Source organism: Chondrus crispus, genomic scaffold (assembly GCF_000350225.1).
Source record: "Chondrus crispus Stackhouse genomic scaffold, scaffold_27, whole genome shotgun sequence".
NCBI lineage: Eukaryota > Rhodophyta > Florideophyceae > Gigartinales > Gigartinaceae > Chondrus > Chondrus crispus.
This window is the reverse complement of record NW_005179169.1, coordinates 487509-512696: the sequence shown is the minus strand read 5'-3', so window position 1 is coordinate 512696 and position 25188 is coordinate 487509. Positions and strand designations below refer to the sequence as shown.

At 50.8% G+C, this 25188-nt stretch overlaps 3 protein-coding genes; 2 read left to right on the top strand and 1 right to left on the bottom strand.

Moving 5' to 3' along the window:
• The first annotated feature begins 18318 nt into the window (after positions 1–18318).
• Positions 18319–21162, top strand: CHC_T00005165001 (hypothetical protein). XM_005716972.1 is given in 2 exon segments: positions 18319–20691; positions 20692–21162. 1 exon segment carries the CDS (start codon positions 18319–18321, stop codon positions 20689–20691), a length of 2373 nt encoding a protein of 790 aa, XP_005717029.1. The 3' UTR covers positions 20692–21162.
• Positions 21163–21335: 173 nt separating this feature from the next.
• CHC_T00005164001 (hypothetical protein) lies at positions 21336–22893 on the top strand. XM_005716971.1 is given in 2 exon segments: positions 21336–22841; positions 22842–22893. 1 exon segment carries the CDS (start codon positions 21336–21338, stop codon positions 22839–22841), a length of 1506 nt encoding a protein of 501 aa, XP_005717028.1. The 3' UTR covers positions 22842–22893.
• Positions 22894–22934: 41 nt separating this feature from the next.
• Positions 22935–24272, bottom strand: CHC_T00005163001 (hypothetical protein). The gene has a single exon (XM_005716970.1). It carries the CDS (start codon positions 24270–24272, stop codon positions 22935–22937), a length of 1338 nt encoding a protein of 445 aa, XP_005717027.1.
• Between the last annotated feature and the right edge of the window lie 916 nt (positions 24273–25188).

The following is a 25188-nucleotide window of genomic DNA, read 5'->3' as shown; positions in this document are numbered from 1 at the left end:
GTGGTAGCGTTTCTGCTTCGTGCCAAATTTCAATTGATCCAGGTGTCGGGGTGTGGAGGATGAATGAAGCTATTTTATTTGATACTCTCTGTTGACATCAATCGGTTTGGCCGAAGGGTCATCCTTACACTCTGGAATACGATCGCAAGTTGAGAATGGTGTACAGTATACTGTATTGGCAGTCGGGGGAGCGACGATACTGTAGAGGAGACTGGATTGATTGGTAAGGGGTGTGATTGGGCAATGGAAGCGACAAAGGAATATTGACAGAAGTTGGTTTTGCCCTTCGTCGACGGGCACGAGGCTTTAGGCCGCAACGGACTCAAGCAGGAGATCATGATTCTGCAATTGAAAACCGCCCGATCTCACATCTCAAGACCGACGAAGACTCACGCAAGACGTGCAGAATCAGCTGGCATCTCTTAGGCGATGTCTCTGAATGAGGAAGTCCATGTTAGAGTCTTGTTATGGGGCATCTTGTAGTATACATATCAAGATGTAAGTGTCAGAAGATATTTATCATTTTGTGCATCCATAAATGCACGTATTGATATAACAAACGCTTCCTGTGCAATTTAATCATTTTATCGCCTCTTCCCCAATTTAAAACACCTGGGTCCGCAAATCTTCTCGCTGTATGTTTCCCATCCACCACCACACCGCGTTGTTGTTCCAACAAAACGACAACCCACGACACACATCTCTGTTGCACCAAAGGCCTGTACAGCCGTTTTTCATCCGGGCTTGGGGTCACAATTTCCATCCGTAATTCCCATCTGCACAACTGCAAAGGGAACACTATTGCTGATTGACCGCTGATTGACCGATCCATCAGCACATCCACCCACTACTGTATAGCGGAAACCATGGATCTTGTGACTAGAACAGACTCTATGGCAATGTCCTGGTAGCGTGCAATAGTCTTGTGAGAGGCCAAAACGATGCCTGCCTTGTGCCGTCATTTCTGTCCCTACCTTCTATTCAAGGGTACTGTACCATTTCAACTACGCACGGACTGAATGTAGCCAATACAGACTACAGTATTTGTATCAGCTTGGTATACAAAGCCGTCGTCTAAAGCTGTCTCAGCCTTGAGTTCAATGGCTATGAAAGGGGACTTGCACTCAAAAACGCCACCTTGGGCCCACTCCACTCCTCTTCAGTACGGAACACTATGAAAGAAATTTCCGTACCCAGGATCTCCAATTGGGTTCTACTTTTATTTAAGGTGCTGAAGAAATATTGTACAGTGGTGCAATATATCTCAGTTGCCACACTTCCACGTAAATAGTCAGCCTATCTTTGAAATACTGTAGTCCGAAGAGAGAATCATTCGTGCTGGCGAGTTGTATTTTAGAGTCTACAGTCAACGCCAGAAATGGTCGTTTGAAGGGAGGATTGCAATTTCACCAATTTTCTTCTTCTTCTTATGGTTGCGGTTCCTCCGCAGTGTACTTTGTGAAATTCGGTAGTGTATCCATCACAGTACCTTGGAGTTTGAATGGCTCTCATAAAGCGATATTATCCGGCGGTGGAGGACCTAACCTTCGGCACAGCCGACCCTCAGGGCCAAGCATGAGGGTCCAAACGAGGGGTCTCCCTGTCTGTTTATTGGTACACGTTGTGATGAAGGCAAAGTGTCGCGAGAACCTTCGAAATGCAAAACCGGAGCTTGATCCGCTCGCCCTGACCTCGTGGGGTGCTTTCCTGGCATGCTGCATGCTGGCCTGCGTATTTGTCATGACCGCCCTGCGATGCACTACCACAGTGTTTTTTCGTATGTCCGTACCTGTTTTTCTTCTTTGTCCTGGCCGGCTTGTACTAGAAACTGAACTCGTTCCGCGAACAAACTACTTCTTTGGGGCGTGTGCGGCACACTTCACATCACAGAAAACCATTCCGACGTCGACGAAGATGCTAACTTCGCGTGCCGCTTTTCCGTTCGTGATGCGCCGGCAGTCAGGCAGATCTTGCATTAAAACCGATGGATGGCCTTATGACCCGACCCTAGCGAATAACCTTGTTCTGGTCTAGGCTTCAAGTTTTTCAGACAGAAGGTTTGGCCAGGAAAACGTATGCATGATGTTATTCCTGTTTGAAGGAACCCTCTCAGTTCCTCAAGCGATACACAGTGGATTTGTTCTGAAACCGTACTCTTGAGATGTGCCTTTGGGGTTCACGATTCATTGTGAGCTGAAAATCAGTACTGGAATGAACTTTTAATCGCATCGCAGCTGGTGGCGCGCTCATTGACGTCAGCAATGCTGACTTTCGTCAAAAAGGAAGGCTCGCCCTTTATCTACCTTCTCGCTTTCCCGACGTCGTTCCTGTCTCCCATCATGTACTCATGAACCCTGTGAGGCAGGAAAACGACGGCAAGTCGAACGAAACTGCGCTGGATCACAGAGACAATCGCTCTCGGCGAGAGTGGCGAGAGCAATGTTCTCTTCATTGGGTTGGAAGGACTAGAAGGCAATAATCAGCGAAGATAAGCTTACCATTCATGGAAGATTTGACGAGAAATACAAACCTCTTATTGTTCTCTGTTCATTGTTGCATGTACGCAAAGTCTAAATACCCTGGTTCGTTGGCCTTGGAGCATTCCAGACCCTCTCAACGGCGTTCGTTTATCCAAGGAAATTCCTGGCCCATCGACGATCTGTTGAGTTAGTCTTCTTTTACTCCCCTGCCCGGGCTTTCAATGAAGACGTTGCTCATCGAGAGGTTGAGTCTAGATGAGCCATTGCATCGGTTTCTGAAAGCGTGACCGAACAGGTTACGTGCAGGAACCAAAACGTGCTTTCCAATGCCGTCATGGTACAGTCATGGAGCATGGCATTCCTTTTACGCATCAACTCAATTGAAAACAAGGATACAATCAGTGCAAAGCACAGGGTTGCGTCGGGACAAAGCAGTCATCAGCTGTGCTTTCGGAACGGTACTCTGGAAACCTTCGTACTTTTCTGGAACATTTCCTCGACAAGAAAATGACGTATGCGAAGGACTGAGACCTCTCTCGCTCCCGATACACGGATACTGTACCATAGGTACCGTTGCACAAACAGTGATGTATGGGCATTTTAGCGGTTAATACATACTGGAACTAGACCTCAGGGGTTTTACTCTGTCCTTAGAGATCGGTGAAGCGATTGCGAAATTGGACCGAGAGGAAGCGAAACTGGTTTAGCTCTCGCTTTATCTGCACTGGTAGCAATCATGTACTGTTTTCAGTCGTTTTGATTTTTCCTTGAAGCGTCTGTGGTTGACAGCTACAGTTCTGTGTTTGATGGTATGAGATGTTGGCTTGCAAAGAGTATGCAACTTTCTAGTCCAGGACTCTCTGCAGAGGACTGCGTATTGGAAACGAGTCTTTTGAAATTCTAGACCTCTGCTCTCATGATGGACACTGGATCAATCCTACTGTAGCTGCCTTTCACCTTGGTTTGGCGATTTCACACTGCAATGACTTTGAGCCAATACATACGTAGCGAGCGCGGGCAACGTGAGAATGATTTATCAATTGAGGAAACAATAGAAGTAGTTGCAGCAGCATCAAAAATAGGGGACTTCTCATCCATATTGCTGCGAAAGGGAAGAGACAGAACTTAACGTGGAGTGAGATGTAGAATGGTATCTCGACCGCCACGTGGTTATAAGGTGATTTTCCCGTCGTTAGATAGAACTCTGCGCATGAATTGTGTAAGTTTCACATCCGTATCTGTTCGCATTGTGCGGGCACGACAAGTCAGAGACTTGTATGCATCTCTACCATGAACGCCGCATCGTTATGTTCACAGTCCATAGGGAAGGACATCGGAGTATTGCCGGAAGCCGCGGATCGTTGGTCACGCTTCTACTTCTTGAGGCAACAAGTGCTTTTAAAAAATGTCTAGAAAGTCGAGGAGAGGAGGCGAACAGCCATTTAGAATTCTGACACTATGTTTACCGCTGTTCGTCAAGTAAATTTTACTCGAAAGACGTCCTATAGAATAATTTGGGTAAGGAGAGGAGACTGACATGCACAAAGATAGATGAGAGTCACCTCCATTCCAAACTTTCCAACGATCTGTCTGATTTGTTGAGATGTGGAGGGACTGCTGTGGATTTCCATGACTTGAATGCAATGGTGAAACGAACTGTATGCGCGAAACGTTACTTCAGCACTAGTCCGGACGGACTTCACATAAAACGGGAAAGCAACATAGCCTTGCTTGGCACCTGTAAATTTGCGAACAAAAACAGTTTTCATTGGGAAAACCGAAGTGACAGCGAGTCTCTGTTGTTCGGAAGGTGTCTGTCGACATCGAGCTCTTGCAAGATAAATATCCCAGGTGTCATGTTATTATTTTTTTGATGGGCGATTCGCGCGCATGGGCACACCTTAGGTAAATCAAATTCAATACTGTACTCTTGTTACTTTCTATTCATCGCACCTTTCAACGACATCCTGTTCACGTATTCTTCTGAGAAAAAGTATTTTTTCGCGATTCGAGGCATATTCATCGAGACGAGATGCGTAACCTACTGTAGCTTCTTTGAAAGGCCAAATAATAAACTCGTATCACGGCCCTTGTTGATTTGAATTTTGTCCACATCTTTCGCGTGAAGTGTTGAGAAAAGCACCTTCCTCTCTTCGAATTGGAGGTATTCGTAGAATGTATGCAATTCGAAGAATACGCAATTGTCCTTGATTCATAGAGATATCTTCAGAGGACCTAGGCAGACCTTCTCATTTATGTTCTGGTCGCATTTGACAGCATCTGAGAACGGTGACAGAAAAAAGAACCCAATTCATTGCACGAATTTCTCATGACAGCATCAAAAAAAACCCTTTTTACCCCCCCCCCCCCCCCCCCCCCCCGCCCGCGCTACTAAAAGAAAGAAAACCGGGCAGATTTCAAAACGCGAAAGTTGCCTTAGCATTGAAACGGGACTTGGGCCATTTTGCGTCCGTCACCATTGTATCTCTGCTATGATTTTTCCATTGTCGCATTGAACGAATGGCAGAACATGCGGCCGCGATTGAAGCACCAGATAGGATGTCGCTGCCTTCCTGTCCAGGACAGTTCAATATGGCTGTTGTTGAATTGTCGCAGTGTGATGGCGTCTTGCCGGATATTTTTTCGCAGTCTTGATCATTTGGGCATCTTGCATGCTGACATGTAAGTATTATGAGCTGCTTGAAGACATCGTTACATACATGGACCTTCCCCTACGTATATACCTCTACACCTTGACTTTAGAAGGCATCGCAATAAAGACAAAAACACTATTTCTTCCCAGAAAAACAGCATGACACAGCAATGGAAATGATGCCTTCACGAAATTTCCACCAACGACCTCGCAGAGGTGCCGTGCCATGCGTTTTAGGTCGCTTGCTCTGTTGAGTTGAAATTTGCTTGAGCAAAGGAAACCCCGCATCTCCATTGAGATGAAGCGCTAAAATGGGAAGAACCCAATGCACTGCGATGAAATGTTTTGCTCTGCAGGTATCCTCTGTTGTTATCATTGGAAAGAATACGGGATAGAGTAACAACCCGAATTCCGAAATCGCTGAGCATTCGGCGGGCTAATTGCACACGCATATGCACGATCCGGTGTCCTCATACATCAAGGTTTAGTCGCATCCCATTTTTCTAAGGGTACGGGTACGTTTTTCTAAAGGTACGAATATTTCCCTTTTTCTAATCGCAGGACTGGATCATAACCCGAATGGACCAAAGCGGTTCGAACTTGTTGTTTTCTAAATAAATAATTAGGCTTTTTATGTACCATGTTTTCCATGCACAGCATGATCTGAGTGGCTCGTCCTACCCGTCATGCAACCCACCATCATTGAGACAATTTTTCCTCTCCTTCTGACAAAGTATGTACACATTGTTATCTGCAGTAATGTGCCTGGGCTTTGTGTTGGGGCACAGTACCTATCCATAACAAGTGTGGAGTGGCGATATACTACAGTACAACACCGCACACACTGGGCTTCCCCCGTTGTACTCATCCCTCGGAATTCGGCAAGAATATCGATCGACTTCGTTCAAAAGAGGGTGGATGCTTGACGTTGTTTGTGGTCCACACTTCCAGGCAGGGTCAGTCAGTTCAACATGTTTAGCATCAGCTGCTCTGGTGTTTAGAGGACCTTCGTCTTACATGAAAGGAGGCCAGCCTCTGTGTGACAAAACAAAAAACGTTTTTTGCAAATTTTGAAGGTCAATTCGGACGGCGTTTCTTCAACGTATTGCCCATGGCGATAACTTCTCGTGCAACATTGAGATACTACCGGTTTTGAGTGCTTGACGAAGGAATACTGTAATACAACAAGTTCAACCTGCTGTTGGATTCCTAAACTGTATATTTGATTTCGAGGATGCTGAAAAAGAAAAATTTCCAGCGCAGTATTTGTAAACGTGTTTCTTCTTTAATACTTTCTTTCCCAAACGCGGCTTGGAAGGAAGGTATTTTCTCAGTGGGATGTAGTCAGCTGAACGCACATCTCAATGTAATCTTCGTGCACCTCTCCAGTTCCTGGCGAGCAATCATGTGTCTAGAAAAGAATGTCGAATAGTGACCTCATCTGAGCTCAATTGTCAGACACGATAGGCAGTACACTCGTGTCGGCGAAGCGAAGCCAAAAGAAAAGGCACGCATGGGTACGGGCCTTCCATCTTGACATATGGAACGCGAACAGTTTTTATTATGGGGCAGGCCGCCATGCTCGACTGGCCAGATCAGCTCCACTGCAAGCTGAATTGGACAATCCACCGAAGTGCTGCATTTGCGGTGGGGGCGCACAATAATGCCAGGGTTGCTTGTGGAAACTATTTTGAGTCATGGTACAGCCCGTCCCTCTAATCGTCCCTCATCTGGATGCTACGTAAGTCTTCAATGTCTCTCACCCCCGGTCATAGATCAGCATCCTAGTATTTTCTCCAGAAAACAAATGTGTTATTGTTGTCCACCCGCTCACTCACAGGTAGTGAGAACACTCTGTCCTTGTCCTATCTCAGACGGACTGTTGAAAGCGCTCTTATGCCATCGTTGCTGCCATATGAGAATGCGGTTATTGCTGACAATTATGCCCAGTTGGGCGTCTAAAACATTCCGCATATTCACACACGTCTTCAGTCTTTAAAAACGATACAGTGCAGTGTGCTGTCCTCGGGCAACTAAAATCTTCGCACGTGAGGACGTATAATGCATCCACGGAACCACACCGCCACACCCTTATTGAAAATCGAGTACTGTACACATACTGCCGATGGCCTAAATAATTGTAAACGTGTCCATTCATACAAAGACCAGCCCAGATTCGAATCGTTGGTGATACGACAGTACCCTTGGTACTGTGCGGCAGTTTTATACGCTGTCCACCGCGGAATGGTTTTACAGGGGGGGGGGGTCGCGCAATAGTGCCACTTTGAGTAGTGCTTCCCACGCATTAGTGCTATGCAAAACGCCTTGGCACGGTTATCATACTTCCTACACGTGTTCATACACGTGTGCCCGCTGCACATGTCGCACACTGTGCTGTGCGACGCACAGCACGTAGCGTCGCATCACGCACAGCGGGCACGGGATCTGCTGCTTGACTTTGGCAGAGAACATCTGGGCGGGGCGCCGCAGGGGAGGAGGGGTAGAGCGAGTGCAAGGGAGGAGGGAGCGGCCAGGGGGGGGGGCAGGGACGTTCGCAGCTGTCGCCTATTGAGAGGTACAGTAGAATTCCGCTTCAAAGCCTGGCATCTCTGATCGCTCGCTTCAAACAGCACATGTCCTGTTTGAAGCGAGCGATCAGAGACAACTGTATGTAAATGATTGTGTTTTGGCGCTTTCAGTATAGTGCCATTCACGCAATAGTGCCATATGTCGAGGTCTGTTTCGGTATAGCTCGGTTTCTGATGTTATATTAGTGGCGTTGAGGTTGAGTATACCGTAGTACTGTACTGTACCCTTAAATAACTCCTGCTTTCACGAAGTTCCGCAACAAATTGTAGCCAACTGTGAAAAGAACTACGCCTGCTATTTCTAAGAACTCTACAGTAGATGGAATTGTGTTTGTGTTCTGCTGGAAAGGACACTTCATATCTTTTGGCGTGGTCCATCCAATTGTATGTAATCTTGTGTTCACATGAGCACTGGATCAACAAGAAACCTTCACTTCAAGCCTGCAAGAACATGTTCGAGCCGAAGAAGACTCGTAAGAATGTAAACACGCAAGTTAACCTTCATTCGGGAACGTCTCATCTTCATTGTTACAGGAATAGACGACATCCCAAAATGGATATGTTGTGAATTCATCAAAATCAAAATGACGCTATTGATAGCTTCTTCTTCAACGACATTGGCCTCACTTTATGGCCTGCTTTTTGGCGGCCTGGGAAATCGACGTCAGCATTGCAGTTACGTGAACGATGAAGTCGTCTATGATTGACGCTAGCGGAGTCTCCCGATCTGGGTCAAGCGTTCTTTTTCGTTGCGCGACAAACGCAGTTTGTCAGCAATGAGAAATTTTTAGCTGCGGCTGCGTTTCGGACAACAGTATGAATCCGGAGGGGTGGAAGGGGAAGTGATTGTTTTCAGGAACGTTGGCGCAGCGACAACAGACGCAACCCATCACCCAATTGTGGGGTCCATGAAGCAGTACATTGAAACGAAGGTCATTGTTTTGAGGATTGGGGAGCCTGCAACAAGGTGGAGCAGGGATAATTTGCTTCTTTCATATGATACCCTTGGTACCGACAATGGCAGGTACAGTACCCAATGGTGTACGGTATGTCCTATGTGTATCTACCCGTAGATAGCGCTTGGGTGCCAACGCGAAACCTCGTAGACGATTACCGCACAGATACTGGTGCTGGTCGAAGCTGAGATGTCTTCAGTTGCGAGTTGACAAATAAGGCTGCCCCTCGTTTACAAGAAATAGTTTGACTGCTTCTCCTATGTTAAAACTTGTCCTGATTCAATTGGTCGGCTCTGTCAAGAGTAAAAATGCATTTATTGACTTGAAAAAAAAGATGTCCGACTGTCAATGTAACTGATTGGACCAAGAAGGGGCTGCAGTTGAGACATCATGGGGATGACCCTTCTGGCTTACTGTGATCATGGTCCCGAGTTCTTTACGAAATCTGAACAATGAGACGAGTCGTGGTGGCAAATGGCACGAGCGGAAAGAACGCGAAAAGTAGCGCTAACGAGAAGGCGCCTATTGGGGCCAGCATTCGTGTATCGATAGATTATTGAGCATGGAGTGATGCAGGGATGCAGCTCTCAGCATTTAACATGTTACACGGAAGGAGGAGGGCGAGCGAGTGGTCAGCTCTCTCGCTGATTAGCTGCAAATTGGATTCCCGGAATTGAGAGTGCTGGTCTGTGTGTGTTTTTTTTTTTTTTTTTTTTTTGAACGAAATGTGGCGGGCTGTTGCGCATGCGGTGTACTGTACTGTTGGTACAGTATGTGATTTAGAAATATTTATGGGCTAGAAAAAGGGGTAGAATGTGTGTTTTTTATGCGGAAGCGCTGAAGGTCTCTTAAACAGTTTCATACAGTGCGGTGCAGGCAGCATATGTGCTCAGCAGCTCCGTAAATTATTGATGGATGGATGAGTACGGAGATGCAGAGGCGATCGCGGCTCCTAGTACGTGTGCATGTCCCACACACAGCAGCTGACCAAATGCGACGCGAGAGCGAGCAGGAGGAATCTCTGGTGAGTGGTTGAAGCGGTGTTGCCGGCATCGAGACCAAGGAGGAGCAGCGGGGATTCATACGGTAGTTGGACGTGGAAGCAGCAAGTGGATGGAGTTGCGCGTGTCTGTCTCTGGATGGCGAGTGGGCGAAAGTTATGGGGGACGAGGTAAGAGAGTGGGTTTTTAAAGAATGGGATCGGTTTATTCGGCAAGTCAAGATCCCAACAGAGAAGCGCGGCTCACAGAGTTTGTTCTTAGAGCAGAGCAGAGTCGGGGCTGCGGAGAAGAAATCATTGAGACGGTCATTGAGACGGTGGCGACGTGCAGGCAGTGGGAAAGCATATTTCTATTTTTAGCATGCGCAGGCAGAAGGGCTTGCGAGGTGGTGAGGGATGCGGGATTGGAGATATTTATCGTTTATATTCCAGCCTCGGGGCCATGGCAAGACGGCAAGAAAATATATTTCAGGGCACGGCGACGGACAGCATCACCACGATAATGAAGAAGCTGTTGACAAATGCAGTACAGTGTACTGTACCAAGGGTACAGTAGTGAGTTGAAACAGCGGAGTGTAGCCCAGCCCCAGTGTGGTCCCCAGTGTGGTCCCCAGTGTGGCCCCAGTGTGGCGTGCTTCTGCGAGTAGTACTGCTGTACTTGTATTTGATTTAAACAAGGAAGCCTCTGCCGTAGCCGTAGCTGTAGCTTTAGTAAATTTAGACACATTTGTTCTCTTCTGTCCTGATCACAAGGATGAGGTCATGATCTCGGGTATTGCGCTGACAGAAAAGAAGGAAGTTTGAATGTATTCTTGGTGCATCGAGGGCTTCAGTGTGGGTGTCTGTTTACACATGTACGCTCGTACGGTACCCAACGGTACAGTATCAAGTTACAGGGGGGGGGTCGCTCAATAGTGCCTACTTTAGTAGTGCTTCCCTCTATATAGTGCTATGGCTCACCCTCTGGCACAGGTTATCATAAGCTCACACGTGTATCATCGGGCATGGTTCAGTACTCAAAGGATGAAGTTATTTAGTTGTGTTTGTGTTAGCAGTGTGCTTTGTCCCCAAATATATGTATTTGAGCCTCCTTTATATAGTGCCATCGCCCCAATAGTGCCATAGCTAGAGCTATGTCACGCTATAGCACTATATCGTAGGAGGCACTGTACATTCTTGTGTGAAAAGGAAGGAGATGGAGAGATGCGGAGAGCAGGTGCCGTGTACAGTACAGTAGTAGCGTTGTGGTCGGTGTTGTGGGTGGCATTCAGTGCTCTGTACAGACGCGGCTGAAAGCGGGTGAGCCGAATGTGACCACTGTATTCTACTGCTGTACTGTACCAATGGTACACTATCGTCTCGTACCATGAGGCTGTGCGGCTTGGTTTCTATAATTTTGTCGAAACGGTGACAAGGCCGGGACAAGCGCGAATTCCGCCGCCGTAGACGAAGAGGATGTCCACTACTCGAGTACCGGTGACATGGCAACGGCTGCATACGCAGGATACTGTCCAGCCAACCTTCTACAGTACAAGTACAGAAGTACATGAGGTGTTAGCAGGCGACAACGGAGAGAATGCGCCCGGGGGGCCTGCGCAAGGCGTGAAAGGCGTCAACTTGTACATAGAAAGACAAATACCTGGAGAGATAGTGAGTGGGGTTAAAGTCTTGGCGGTAGACACAGAACGGCGAGTCTTGCGAGGATTAGAGTCTTGAGACGAGAGCGATGGAATTGAAGGGAAGAAGCGGAGGAGGGGGAAAAATACAACTGTAAGAAAGGTCGGACAACTGCACGTACAGTGGCGTGTGCAGAGATAGCTGTCCACGGCTATGTCGCCGTTTCTTCTCGACAGAAGAAGAAACGAAGTTCGGGGTGGGGGAAGGGGGGTGTGGGGGAGAGCAGCTGTCCGTTTCCGTAAAGAGCGGGAGAACGGTCGAATCGAGCAGGCGACTGACATGCTGCCGGCAGCACGTACCAAGGAGATTGCGGTAAGGTACCAAGGGTACTGTACTTGTAAGATACAGGCAACCTTCCAATATGCGCGAATTCGGGCCCTCTGTGAGAATGCCCCGAATTCGTTGGGCGCCGCCTCCTTGGCGTCTTTATTTGTAGAGCACAGAGTGCTTTTAATACAGCAATCCGAGGCAGGCATTCCTAACTGCCTGGATAATTTACTGCCGCCGTAGCGTTCCCGGTGCTTCGGCACTGCTCGTCCAATTGGAGCGTCATTGCGGAGAGTCATCGCTTTATTCGCCCAATAGGCGCGCACGCCGCGGCGTAGAACGGCCAGAAAGAAAATGACTTCGACTTACGTGGCTTTATTGTGCGTCAAATCAATTTTACCTTGACAAAAAAAGAATATTGTCGAAAAGAGTGAATTTGCGGGGGGACCTAAAAGCATCCCGTGTGTTTAATCCCCGCAGCGCAAATGTCTGTAAGCGATCCTGTCTCCTTACGTCTGTGCTGGCGTCTGACTTCACTTCAGTGCCTGTAGCTATAGCCTCCTCATGATTTCCACCCTAGCAGTCAGAGCCTGTTCCTCATCCTGCCCATGTCCTCCTCCAGTCCACAGATCTTTCCGTGCCCCTCGCTCTCGGTTTCTACCTCCGTCTGTCTTTGCCGACTGCAACTGCCTCTGCTAGTTGTTTTTCTCGTGGGTCCCTCTATCTAAGTTGACCAGAGCCCTCGCTTCTCTTTGCATCTCCCACCACCGCCTCCCCCCCCTCTATCACACACCCACATACACTACACGTCTAGCGCTTGGATTTCCCATGCCACTTCACACGTAAGCGAGTCCCCCGACTCTGTGCCTCTTCCCCAGCCACCTCTCACCCCTCTTCTTCCCCCCACCCCTAACCTTGTCATTGAATCGCTCCGACCTCCCAAAATCATTTTTGATTTCTCCCTCCTACAAACGCGGCGCTTTCTTTTCCCCGCCCTCCTTCCGCCCCCATCCCGCCTCCCCCTCGCTCCCAAGCTTTTCTTCCTTTTCCTGTAAACACCCTCCGCGCTCTAGATTTCGTGCATTGCTTCCCCCCGTTTGTATGTCCCAAAATTCCCTCTCCCCTTGTTTCCCTCCCAGCTGCTCCGTTACACCTCTTTCCTACATACACACACCTCTTCTCTCACCTCTTTACATCATCCATTTCATCCGCATCGCTTCTTCTCCCCAATATCTGACAAAAAACCCTCCCGCCCGTTCCCTTTCGCCGCGGTCTCCAACCCTTAAACCACCTTGTCCTCTCTCTCACCTCTAATCTCTACACTCCTATCCTCGCTCTCATCATCGCCCCACTTCACAACGCAATTCATCCTTGCCACGAGCCCCCGAGCTCGCACTTGACTTTGCTCGGCACATGACGCTTGGCTTTATTCCTCATCCTCTTGCCAATCCTAACAAGCCTCAACATTGTTCCCCTCAAGCCGTACTTAAAGCCACAATCCCTCAACCTGTTTACGAATTCACAATGGCCAACGTCCCGAGCCAACCCGACGAAGAAACACCTCCGAAAGAGGCCTTTGATGCCTCTTCCATTCGCCCAAACCCTTCCTTTCAACATCAACCCATCTCCCGCCTCGCCTCGGCCTTCCCTGCGAATTTACCTATTGCCGCCGCACAAGGGCACCCGGCCCACATGGTTCACGGATCCAATATTATTGGTCAACCGAGCTCCCTGGGCCAACCCAACCCAATCGCACCTCCCGTGCAGTACCCAGACCCGCACAAGCCGCGAGATCAGCTCAATTCCTACGATCTATTCCACGAAATTAACGTCCCCACCATCATCCCCACGGGTCAGGACATCTCTAGAGAGGGTGCAACGGGGTTTCCGCCAGACCCCAAGGCGCCTCAGCCACAGACAGCGATGTATGAGCGAAAACCGCAAGATACGATGTTCTACCACAACCTTCCCGTCGCGGGTTCCTCATCTCGGGTGACCAAGCGAACCAGCCGAACAGACATCCACGACAATAGTCCGAGTCCTTCTGTCCAGTCGCCAACGTCGCGCGGACTTACGGGTCAATCCAACCAGGAGCGGAGAAAAGCCCATAGAGCATACACCCAGAAAAGCAGAAACAAGGTGAACTCGAGATTCGAAGCGCTGCTTGACGCACTACCTACACCGCCGCCACGTTTGAACCCAAGATCCAAGGCCGAAATTTTGGAATATGCCACCGAGACTGTAATACGCCTTGTCTCGCAGAATAACAAGTTGGAGCTCCACCTAGCTCTGTCGAGTTCCCCACAGCTGGAAGCATGGCTTATCGATCAAACACAGGGATGCCGGACCGTGCGTGAAGTTTGTCAACCAATCCAAAGATTATTCACGATTGGGTTGGAATGGAAGGGCGCTGAAGTGTGGGCTATTGAGGCTCGTGCACCACTCAACACCGCTGCGCTTGGGCAAGCATGGACGTTTGTCCCGCCTCCATCCGGAAGGGGCCCATCGCGAGAAGAAGAATCTAAGATGACTGATTTGACTAGTTATCTTGATTCTGGCAAAGGTCAATATTACACGACTACGTGTAATGAGACGGTCGCCGTTGTGTACCGCTCGGGGAAACCTGCTTGGCTCAGCTGCGAATACAACGCAAGTGTCGGATTCGAAAATCAAGACTTCACAACAAACAGGACGCGATCTGCGGCGAGTTTTGGCATTTCGGACGTTCTTTTTGTCCCAATGATACTTTACAATCACGTCCAGGTAGTCGCTGCTTTCTACAACATGCGTTCTCAAAGCCCAACTCAGAATCCATCATTGCAACCACAGATCGACCCAAAGGCTTCCATGAGGGTGGCATCCGAAGCAATCGCCATCATTGCGCGCCGCTTCTGCACCCTGCCGGGAGTGAGTGAGTTTCATGAACAGTGACCAAAACCTACTTTTCACTAACTATTCTACGCAATAAAAAGGATGTAACTGTAGCTCCAGCGTCAACATAGGGATTCATGCATCCTTTTAGGCCGAGTACTGGGTTCGCGACAGCATTTAATATCTCCAGCAAATGCGTTTGAACATTTACCCTAGACTGCCTCGAGAAAGGACTGCGTGATGGGGCCCATCCCTTCCATTCCTGGGCTTTGTAGGACTGAAACTCAACTGTCGTCAGCTTCGGCAGACCTCGTTTGTTTCTGAAAGTGTGTCTGAGCAGGTCTATCAACAACTCAGCAATCAACTCGATGCGCAAATCTTCATTCTAACTCCACTACACAGAACGCGAGTATGGGAATTTTAATCTCATGAGATGGAGAGATAAAAATAAAGTCAGCGAGCGGTCTCTGTTCGTTTCAATATCGTCCAAAACAATTACACGAAACACACTTGTGCGAGCTACCAAACCTGTAATGGGATGTGTACCATAAGTTCCATGAATCCTCTTAAATGAGGACGTCATAGGCGTGAGATGGGCGTGCCAGTCGTTAGGGTAAGGGGTCCATGCCCTGCGGCATTCGTCCTCTTGCTGAGACGCTTAGGTCAGAAGAAATGGCAGTCGTCGTTTCGATAAATTACCGTTGTAAGATAGGCACACAAAGAACACAAGAGCTATTACATAACAGTTACGAAACGTTCTTCGCCTTAGAAGAGTTTGTGCCCATTCCCTCGATCTTGTGGCGAATCACAAAAAGCCAGCACTGTAGGAAGTTTTAGCAGGGATGACAAGTGCAAATGGAACCTATCACAGGAAAAAAAAGCTACCAGCACAAGCACCTCTCATTTTTATCTGTGGAACCCTCGCAGGGGATTACAGTGATGGAAAAATGTTCCAGTGGAGGTTAGTTGTATGCTCGTTTAAGCTTTCTAACTCTGCGCGACCAAACGTCTTGGTGTGAATTTTTGGACGCCACAAATTGCAAGCTTATGATGACATCCCATGTTTTATGTGACTAGAGCGTACTGTACTGTTGTACAGTATAAGACGCTCTAAACCGCGGGACTGCTTTACAAACTCAGACAACCCATAAATAAGAAACCATAAACAATGGTGACTTTTTCCGCAATCCTGGGCGATGCACCCCTACCAAAAGAGATAAATTGATTTCACCGCGCGTAATGTGTGGACTACTGTAGCTGTTTCTAGTCGGCGAGCAATTCACGGGATCGCAAACTATCGAGTGTCTTGTTTTTGCAAAATTTGTGTGAGCATCATCAACGTTTTGAGTTGTTTGTTTCTCTGTTGCGGTCGCGCGAGAGCGCTGGGACAAGGGGACGGGACCAATCGTCAGGCCGGAAAGTAGACAGGCTGGTGAGCTGAAACTCAAGTCTCAACATTGACGGTTTGTCAGCAGCGGTTGACAGTTGTAGCGTTTTCGCTGCGGAGCTATAAGCTTTTGTTGCGTTTACTGAATGGAGAGTTGCGTGAGTTGGACTGTCGTGGAAGCAGAAGCGGTGCTGTTTTTTAGGAGTGGACCAACGGCTGAACGACAGTGACAGTGCTGTACAGGGTTTACTGGGTGATTTATGCCAGGGAGGACGGACTTCGAAGTGTCAATGTCTGACATGACCATGACGATGAAGATCGATACTGTACGGACGTACTATGAGTCGCGGGCGTTTCCCACTCTTGTGACTTTTCTTGCACAACGAGAGGCCTGCATGTCACTGCTAACAGGTCGCTTGTGAGGACGTTGAAACTCAGCTGGCGTGAGGGTTACAGCGGTGCTGGGTGGTGTTGGGGAATGGTAGGTGTTTAGGGGAGTTGAGAAATTGGTAGAGTGTGTAGGACGTTTTCAGTGCAGGAAGGTGTGACGACAAGGAGACGAGGACAAGTAGTGTGGTTGTTCATGTGTGGGAGACATGTGGGAGATGTGTAGTTTGGAGTTATGTGGTGGATTTGTAAGAATTGCGTCGCCTCCAGTACCACGAAACTGGAATTGTATGGTACGAAGGGTAAATTTTTAGGGTGGGCGTGCACAGAAGGTGCGGGTGTTGATGGGAGCGGAGCGGGCTCGTTTGAAGCGCTGAGAAGTTTAATTGCGTTGTCTCCAAGAACAAGCGGAGCAACATACAGTGGGAGTTGTATATAGGAGACATGTAGCGCAGGGTGGTACCACACAGGGTACAATAGGCGAGGGGTTTTCGTTGCTGGTTGAATGGTAATTGCGGGTGTGAGGTACTCGTAGTAGTAGTGATGAGGTTATGCCAACAAACAGGACAGGAAGATGCAAAAGTGTACAAAGTCGCGCGACTGTATTCAAAAGCGCGTGTGCGCTTTTTGTTGCGTACACTATATAATTATATCGTACGTGTACAGTGTAAACTGTTGACAGTGCCCTTTTGGCGGAACTGATGTCAAGAAAACGTCTCTGATGACCGGTCAAGTTTCCACCGCACGCGTCAGACAAACTGGAGATAGATAAATCGCAGGAGGTGGTGCACCTGAGCAAAGATCGAGACCGGGTGAGGGTGTCTCGGTAAGGAAACGGCGACTCGGAGGCGGTTGAAAGTGCAGCAGGAAAGTGCGGCAGGACAGCATGCGACGCCCAAAAAGGATGCAGCGCAGCAGCGCGCGGGGCAGTGATGCGGAAAGGTAAGCGCAAGTGGCGGGCCTTCGTTTTTTGAAAGGGGCGGTTCTTTAGTCGGGTGCTGCGGCGAGAGATGCGCGTCTGGAGAGAGGAACTGCGACGCGTGCGCACGCGGGGTTGCGGGGGAAGCAGGCGCGGTTTTTTAGCGAGCGGCGTCGCTGGGAAGCGGTGACGCACTTTCTCGCGACAGGGTAGGATGTCGCGGGAGGGTGTTGCGCGGTGAGTGGCAGAGCGTCGCGACGAGGGGTATGAGGCGATTGGGAGGGCGTGTCGATGTCGCGGCAGTGATAGAGGGCGAATTTACGAGAGAGGATAGCGGGGATAGAGATAGGTCGCGAAGGGGTAAGGGGGGGGCGGGGGGGGGCGGTGAAGATTGGGGTGAAGATTGGGGTGAAGATTGGGGTGAAGACTGGGGTGAAGACTGGGGTGAACATGACAAGGGGGCTTGTACATCTTGCTGAACCCACTTGGCCTTGCTGGACACTTTGCCCTGCTGGACACGTGGCCCCACCCCAACTGTAATGAAGATCTACATTACAGTATTAGATAGTGTAATGCGAGGGTCCCACCTTCCCGCATTACACCGTGCCTCGACAACGCTTCCCCGCATCCATTGGCCACCGGCGCCACGGCCCGCGTAGCCTCAAGCACCAGCCGCAGACCGCCTATTCTCACCTCGCTGCTTACACGCCCTGCCCTGCACCGACCGCGTCCACCGCGCCGCCTTCGCCTTCCACCACAGCACTTGGGCGGCGCACTCGGGGCACGTGGTACGCGCACAGACGGCGCAAGAGCGGGCATCGGCGCGCGTGCTCACGACCCCTTTGGCGATGGGCGAGCTGGAGACGCTGCGCGCGGAGGTGACGTCGCTGCGCGACGCGGCGGCGGCGGCGCGCCGCGACGCCGACGCGCGCGTCGACGCGCTCAAGAGGCAGCAGGCCGACGCGCGCGCGAAGGCGAAGGCCATCATCGTGCGCCAGCGCGCGGAGGCGGAGGAGAGCGTCGGCCGCCTGGAGGGCGAGAACGGCCGCCAGGCGGAGGAGCTCGCGCTCGTCAAGGACGTGCTCCGCGCGGAGAGGGAGCAGGCCGCGGCGTGCAGGGGCCGCGCGGAGGAGATGGCCGTCCTCGTCGAGGCGGGGAAGGCCGACTTGGGCACCGCCGTCGCGGACAAGTGCGGCGCGGAGGAGAGGCTGCGACTGGCGGAGGCGGAGGTAGAGCGCGTGGCGGAGCGCGGGAGGAAATTGAAGGAGGCTTTGGAAACCCGCGTGCGCGAGCTGGAGAGAGAGCTTGAGGCGGAGAGGGAGGAGCGCCCGGAGTCTCACTCGCCGCCGAACCGGCAGATGCCTGCGGACTCAGAGGCGGGCGCGCTGCGGGGGGAGTTGCATGCCGCCGCCGAGCGGATTACGCAGCTTGAGAGTGTATGCAAGCAGCTTGAGCGCGAGAAAGATACCCTTGCCGCGGGGGCTGTGGCAGCGAGCGAAGCGGAAAGTGCGGGGAGTCAGAAAGAAAGCACGCTACGGGAGAGTGGGCCCGGTGCGCATTCACTCGTCCAAGTCGACAAGGATGTCTTTGAAAAACAAAAAGCAGACTTGTCCCGCCTGCAGGATACTGTCGCGCGTCTGGAATCAGAGCTGCATTCTGCGAAGGCCGCGAACGTCGCTGGTGATGAGCTCGCTCAGAAGTCGAAAAGCGAGCTCGCTGAGACATCGAAAAGGCTGTCAAGTGCTCAAGAAGAGCTCAAGGCCGTGCAAGAGAATCACACAAAAACAGTTGAAGATTTGAAGAACCGTAAAGCAGAGGCGGAGAAGAAGCTTGCGAACGCCGAACGGGAGGTCGCCAGGTTTAAATCAGATCTTGGGAAGAGCGAGGAAGCATTGCAACAAGAACGCCACAACGTCCTTCAGGTTAAGCAGAAAGCTTCCGAGGTCGGCTCCACTGTCGATGACAACAAGAAAATCTTGGAGGCCAAGGTAGGAGAGTTGGAGCGGATTATAGCGTCAAAGCAGGCAGATATTGTGCGAGTGAGAGACAAGGCCAAGTCGTACTTGAGGGATATCAACGCAGAGAAACGCGACATGGAGGAGAGGATGCGACGCGAGGCGGAGAGCTTGCGCTCGCAACTCGTAGAGGAACAAAACAAGTTGAAGGAAGAGGAACAGCGAGCTGAAAGCCTGTCCACAGAACTCGACAATTGTCTCGCGCTTATCAGAGAAAAGCAGAAGAGTTTACAAGTGCTGAAAATGACAATAACAACTGAAAAACGGAGCGCGGAAGAGGCACGACGAGAGATAGAGTCCTTGCGTGCTGAGTTTGGTGCATACAAAGGGAGAGCGCGTATCGCACTGCAAGAAAAGGAGACGTCTGCTGATGCATCAGAGGCTGCAATAGACTCGGCGACATCTACGCTTCGAACCGAAGTGGAGCTACTGCGGAAGGACAACGTTTCCCTCGGCAAGCAAATCGCAACTTTGAAGCAAGCTGATTCTCAGATGAATGCCCTCCTAGATAGAGCACAGAAAGCGGAAGCGGCAGTTGATCTGCTGCGAAAAGATGCGACAGGGGTATCGACGACAACATACAGACAGATTGATGCGCTTCAGGAGAAGATTGCATCTCTCGAGACGGAGCTGACAGCTGCCCGGGCATCCACTGAAGATGCTGAAGCGCGACAAGAAACCACGATGATGCGCCTGGAAGCTGCGGAGAGGGCCCTACGCGGAGCTGAGCTCCGAGCAGAGGAGGCCGGAAAATTGTCGGTTAAATCAATCAAGTCAATGAACAAACAAATCGAATCACTCAAGAGCGCGTTGAGTCGTGCGGAGCTGTCGTCCGCTGCGGCTCATCGGACTGCTGCAGTAGCTGCTAAAGCCCTTGGTCCTGCACCATCCCAAGAGGACGAAACTGTTTCTAGCTCGGGGAGCCGTGCGCGAAACCATATGTCTCCTCAACAACAAGATAGCATTGCTAGTGACAGATCATCGTATGCGAGCCTAAGCCCTAGAACGATGCATATGGGTCGCTCATCACTCGCTGTTGCGATGGAGAAGCATACGGGCCTTTTTGGTGTGGATAGTAATGAGATTGTTGATGAGGCGAGCTTGGAAGCACGAGATAGGCAGATTGCAGTCTTGAACTCGCAACTTGCGGAGCTTGGAGCTCTTCTGGATGATGCTCAACAAGAGGGTGCCCTAAAGAGCGAGCAAACAGACGTCTTGAAAGCAGAAGTCAAGAATTTGGATGCAAGGCTAGCTGCTGCGGAGAAGCTTCAAAATGGCGCACCCTTCAGCTACCTGCGAACCATTGTGGTGCGATATTTGGAAACTGATGATCCAACTCTACTGCCGGTTGTTTCGAATGTTTTGAGTTTCACAAAAGAAGAAGAAGCACGCATCAAGGGTCGAAGGGGATCGGCAATGCCCTCTTCCACTCTATCCGCAAACTCACAAAAGTCTAGATATTTTTCGCTCCCATTCTTTGCCCCGCGGTGACGACGTAGGATGTATACACTAGATCCATCAGCGAGGTCCAATGAATGTTCACGCAGTTGTAAAAATATTAACAGGAATGGGCCCATTGCTGGTAAGACAGTCTTCTAGTCTTCAAGGTCAACCACGTTCAGTAACACACGTTTCCTGCACACATGGATAAGCTTATTTGTTTTCGTGCGCAAGCGCATATAAAAGCTACCAAAAAGGAAAACAAAGGACGATTGCAAGATTAAAAAATAACCAGTGTGGGACTGCTAAATTTCGTATTTACTAGCTGAGTCCTCATGGACTGAAGATATTACAAGAATTCGTCAAGGCTCAAAGGTGTCAAGTCGAACGCTACATTGGGAGTTACGCTTACATCTTCTGTACAGTACACTGTTGCGATAGAACGAAGCCTTGATGCATAGACATGTGAAAATGCTTTGATCGTCTAGACTACAAGCGTTTTGAGATAAAATGTCACTTAAACACCCAGCCCGCGCCGGCCTGAAAATAATCAGCACATTTTTGACGTCGACAACAAACGCACTCTATTTCCATTTGATAGGGCTACCAAGTCCTCCTCATTGCATTTTCCCCTCCAAGCACTCTAACAAGGGTCTGCGGTCCGTCACTCGTACTGCTGGAGGTCAACCGGTGAAATGCCGGGTCTTACGCTTGTGCGACCAGTAGGCAACTGTTTAACTTCGGGTGGGTCCTCCGTTACTACTCTACGCCGTCGTGCTTTGGGGAAACTCGCCGCTTTACCTGACTCGCTCCTTGTTCGGCTCCTGGACACCCTTGTCTCATCAACCGAGCCTCTTGAAGCCGCTCACTCTCTGTGCGCTTTTTCGGCCGCATCTACTTTTGCAAATGCGTTCGCCGCTGATGAGGATCTCTGGCGGCGAATTGTCTTAATGGTTTACTCGACAAAGCAAATAGCGACTGCTTTCAGGGACTCATGGCGTGAAACATTCTTGTGTCTTGTCTCTAATCGCCGAAGAGCCGCGTCGGATCCTTCTCCTGCAGAAAGGAAGAGTTTTGTTTATTCGGACGTGCTCTTTCACAAGTGGCGATGTCAGACGGCAGCTATCGACCCTGACTGGCTCAGCGTGGACAATGTATGTCGTGTTTCTGCATCAAGCACTTCCGCAGTAGACTTTCGGCGATGTTACGAAGAACCAGGGCAACCTGTAGTGGTTACAGGCGTTGCAACAGGGTGGCCTGCATTCAAATCTTGGACAGTCGCGGGACTTGACGAGCGCTGCGGTGACACTCTGTTACATGCGGGTGGATTTGAATTTACTGCACGCGATTACTTCCGATACTGCGAAGCTGTTGAAGGCCACGATGATCAGCCATTGTACGTATTTGACAAGCACTTTGCAGAAAAAGTCCCTCAGTTGAAGGATGAGTATGGTGTACCAGAGTACTTCGGAGAAGACTTGTTTAAAGTGCTTGGGGAGGAACAAAGACCAGACTACCGGTGGTTGATCATTGGACCGGCGAGGAGTGGCTCCTCCTTTCACAAAGACCCCAACGCAACAAGCGCATGGAACGCGATCATAAGAGGACAAAAGAAATGGATTCTTTTTCCTCCAGACCGCCCACCACCTGGGGTCCACCCAAGCGGCGACGGCGGAGATGTGACGGCGCCAGTGAGTATATCTGAATGGTTTTTGAACTTTTACGATCATGACATGCTTCAAAAGTATGGTGCTAGGGAATGCATTGTCAATGAAGGAGAAATGATATTTGTACCGATGGGATGGTGGCATTGCGTGCTGAACACGACCACCTCCATTGCCATAACTCAAAACTATGTTAGCTCGGCCAACGTCCGGGAAGTGGCGGCATGGCTTCGAAACAAACCATCACAGGTGAGTGGATGCCGGTCGAGAGACCAAGCGTCTTTCATTTGCGAAAATTTCCCCCGCCTGGTCGTGGAACGGTATCCGGAGTTGAACGAAAAGCTGAAAGGATTCATTCTTGCCGAGGTGAAGACAGATGGAGCTGTGGAGAACGGTTCAACTGCAAAACGCAGGAAGACGAGTCTTTGGGAGAGTCTCCAAATGAGTCCAAACTTGAGCGTGAAAAACGCGACCAAGGGTACAATGAAGACACAGAAAGCAAGTAGCACTGTCTCAAGTTTTTCTTTTGGATTTTGATGTTGACACATAAAGATATGCCAGTACAACGCTGGCAATGCTTTGCAGCTGAGATCATGGCGAGGCGAAAGAATGGCATCGACGCAGGACGACTCAATACCCCTCGGTCATTCTGCGAAAATCATGTCCTGTGACGCCGAGCAGGTAAAGCACGGAAGCCAGGGACTTTGAGGCGATACGGCCGCTCTGAATTTCATCTGTAGCATCAGGTTGGTCAAATGCAACTGACATACCAGCCGCTGCGAGCATTTTCGAGGAAACCGGTCCGTCTCCGACAGCAACGATCTGCTCCATGTCAATCCGCTCTTGCATCGCGAGCATATGCGTGAGTTCAGCTTTGCGCTCTGTGTCAATAATGGGCCCTATGACAAGACCCGAAAACTTGTTTGCCGAGTCGGTCTCTAGAAGATTGCCAAACGCATAGTCCAAGCCGAGATGGTCCTTGGCGCGCTCTGCAATAAACTTGGATCCAGAAGAAACAACAGCCAGTCGACACCCGAGCCTTTTCAGGCCCTTGCACAATTCGACGGCCCCATGCGTGTAGGTCAAGTTGTGGACAACCGCAGCGTTGACCTTGCCGGCATCGACGCCTTCCAACTGCTTCGCTCTAGCCTTGAGCCATTCCGGCCCAGACAAGTTGCCCTGTCTAAACGCTGCTTCCACCTCCGGCGGCGGACTCTTTCCAGCTGCCTGAAGGAGGACATCGATAGCATCGCACTGCACCAAAGTCCAAGACAGGTCGAAGACGACCATCCTCTTTGCTTTCCTGAGGACATTAGCCTTCTGCAGGGCGACATCGCACTGATTTTCCTGTCGGCCCAACTCGAAGAGCTCCTTCTGCAGCGCAGCCACATGCCCATCGCCGGCCGGGACGGCGATGCGCAGCTCGAGGCACATGAAGTCGTCGCCTTGCTCCGTGAGCCTGGTGACGCCTCTGACCTTGCAGTCGCGCTCGACGAGGGCGGCGAGGGCGGTGGCCAGGAAGGTCGGGGAGATAGTGCCGGGGGCGAAGAGGGTGACGACGTACTCGTCCGGGGTTCTCGCGGCGAGGGCCGGCGGCGGGGCGGCCGACGGCGCAACCGTGAAGTCGACGGTCAGATGGTCCTCGTGCGCGCGGAACAGCAGATCCTTGATGACGTCGCGCGCCGCAGGGATGCGCAGCAGCGCCGTCGCGATGAAGCGGTCCCGCACCACCAGCTGCGCGAAGTCCGCAAGCTGCAGCGATGGGTCGTCGCCTAGCACGCGCATCGCTTGCGAGAGCGCCGACGGCGACTGCTTCCCGGTTAGCGTGACGATCACATGCTCGGCGGCGGGCTCCGTCATTGCTGGGGGATGGGGGTGTGCGCGGAGAGGGAGAAAGTTGGGGTGGTACTTTGAGAGAGGTGCAAGCTGGACCAAAAGAGGTTTATAAAAATGCAAATGCAAACGCATTGGATTGAGAGAGATTCGGGGCAATCCAGAGCGATCAATCTTCAAGCTCGCTCTCGCTCTCACGTTTGTACTCGTTTTAAACGGATTCTCTACCACCGCGCAAGCAGCCACTGCGGCATGGCACTAGGCCAAGGCCTGAGGTTCACGCCGTCTGAGCGTCACGCCATCAGAAAAAGAAACTGCAGTACCCGTGAGTACCTCAAGGCGCACTCGTACGGTACATCAATTGTGCATGCATGCACCCTCGACAAAACCTCTACGACCTCTCCGGAGGAAAAAACGTCCCACGCACAAAACCATGATCTACTTGCCCGACTTTCCTTTTCCGTATCTACCACGCCCCCCGTCCCCCCGCTTCATGCACCCTCGACAAAACCTCTACATACATGTCCAAACATGCCCGTCCATGCTGTCTTAAAGGAGGCCCTGAGGGCCCTCAGTACGTAGTACGACCTCCATGGAGAGCCACTATTCCACATGGAAACGTGTACACGTACATTTCATTACAGTAATCAGATTCAAGCTTTTCCAACTGCTACACCACACAACTGTATGACGCACCATCACGTGCACACCGCGCCACCGATGCCTTGCTTGGGGGGGTGGGGCCTCTCACTTCACCCATACGCGTTGAGCCTGCCCTCCGCCATCCCCCTCTCCCTTCCACGTCCTCCCTTCCACGTCCTCCCTCCCGCCATGCCCAAGCCCTCCTAGCGCGTCCCTCATGAGCGTGCTGCCCCCGCGCGCCTCGCGCGCGCTGTACCGCGCGGTGCTGCACTCTGCCTCGCAGCTGCAGCACGAGCTGTCGCGGTGCGCGTCGCTGCGGCCGCGCGAGCTGCGCCTGCTGAAGGCGGCGGCGGCGGCGCCGCTGCCGCGCGAGCTGCGCGGGCTGCTGGACGTGCGGGCGCCGGGAGTA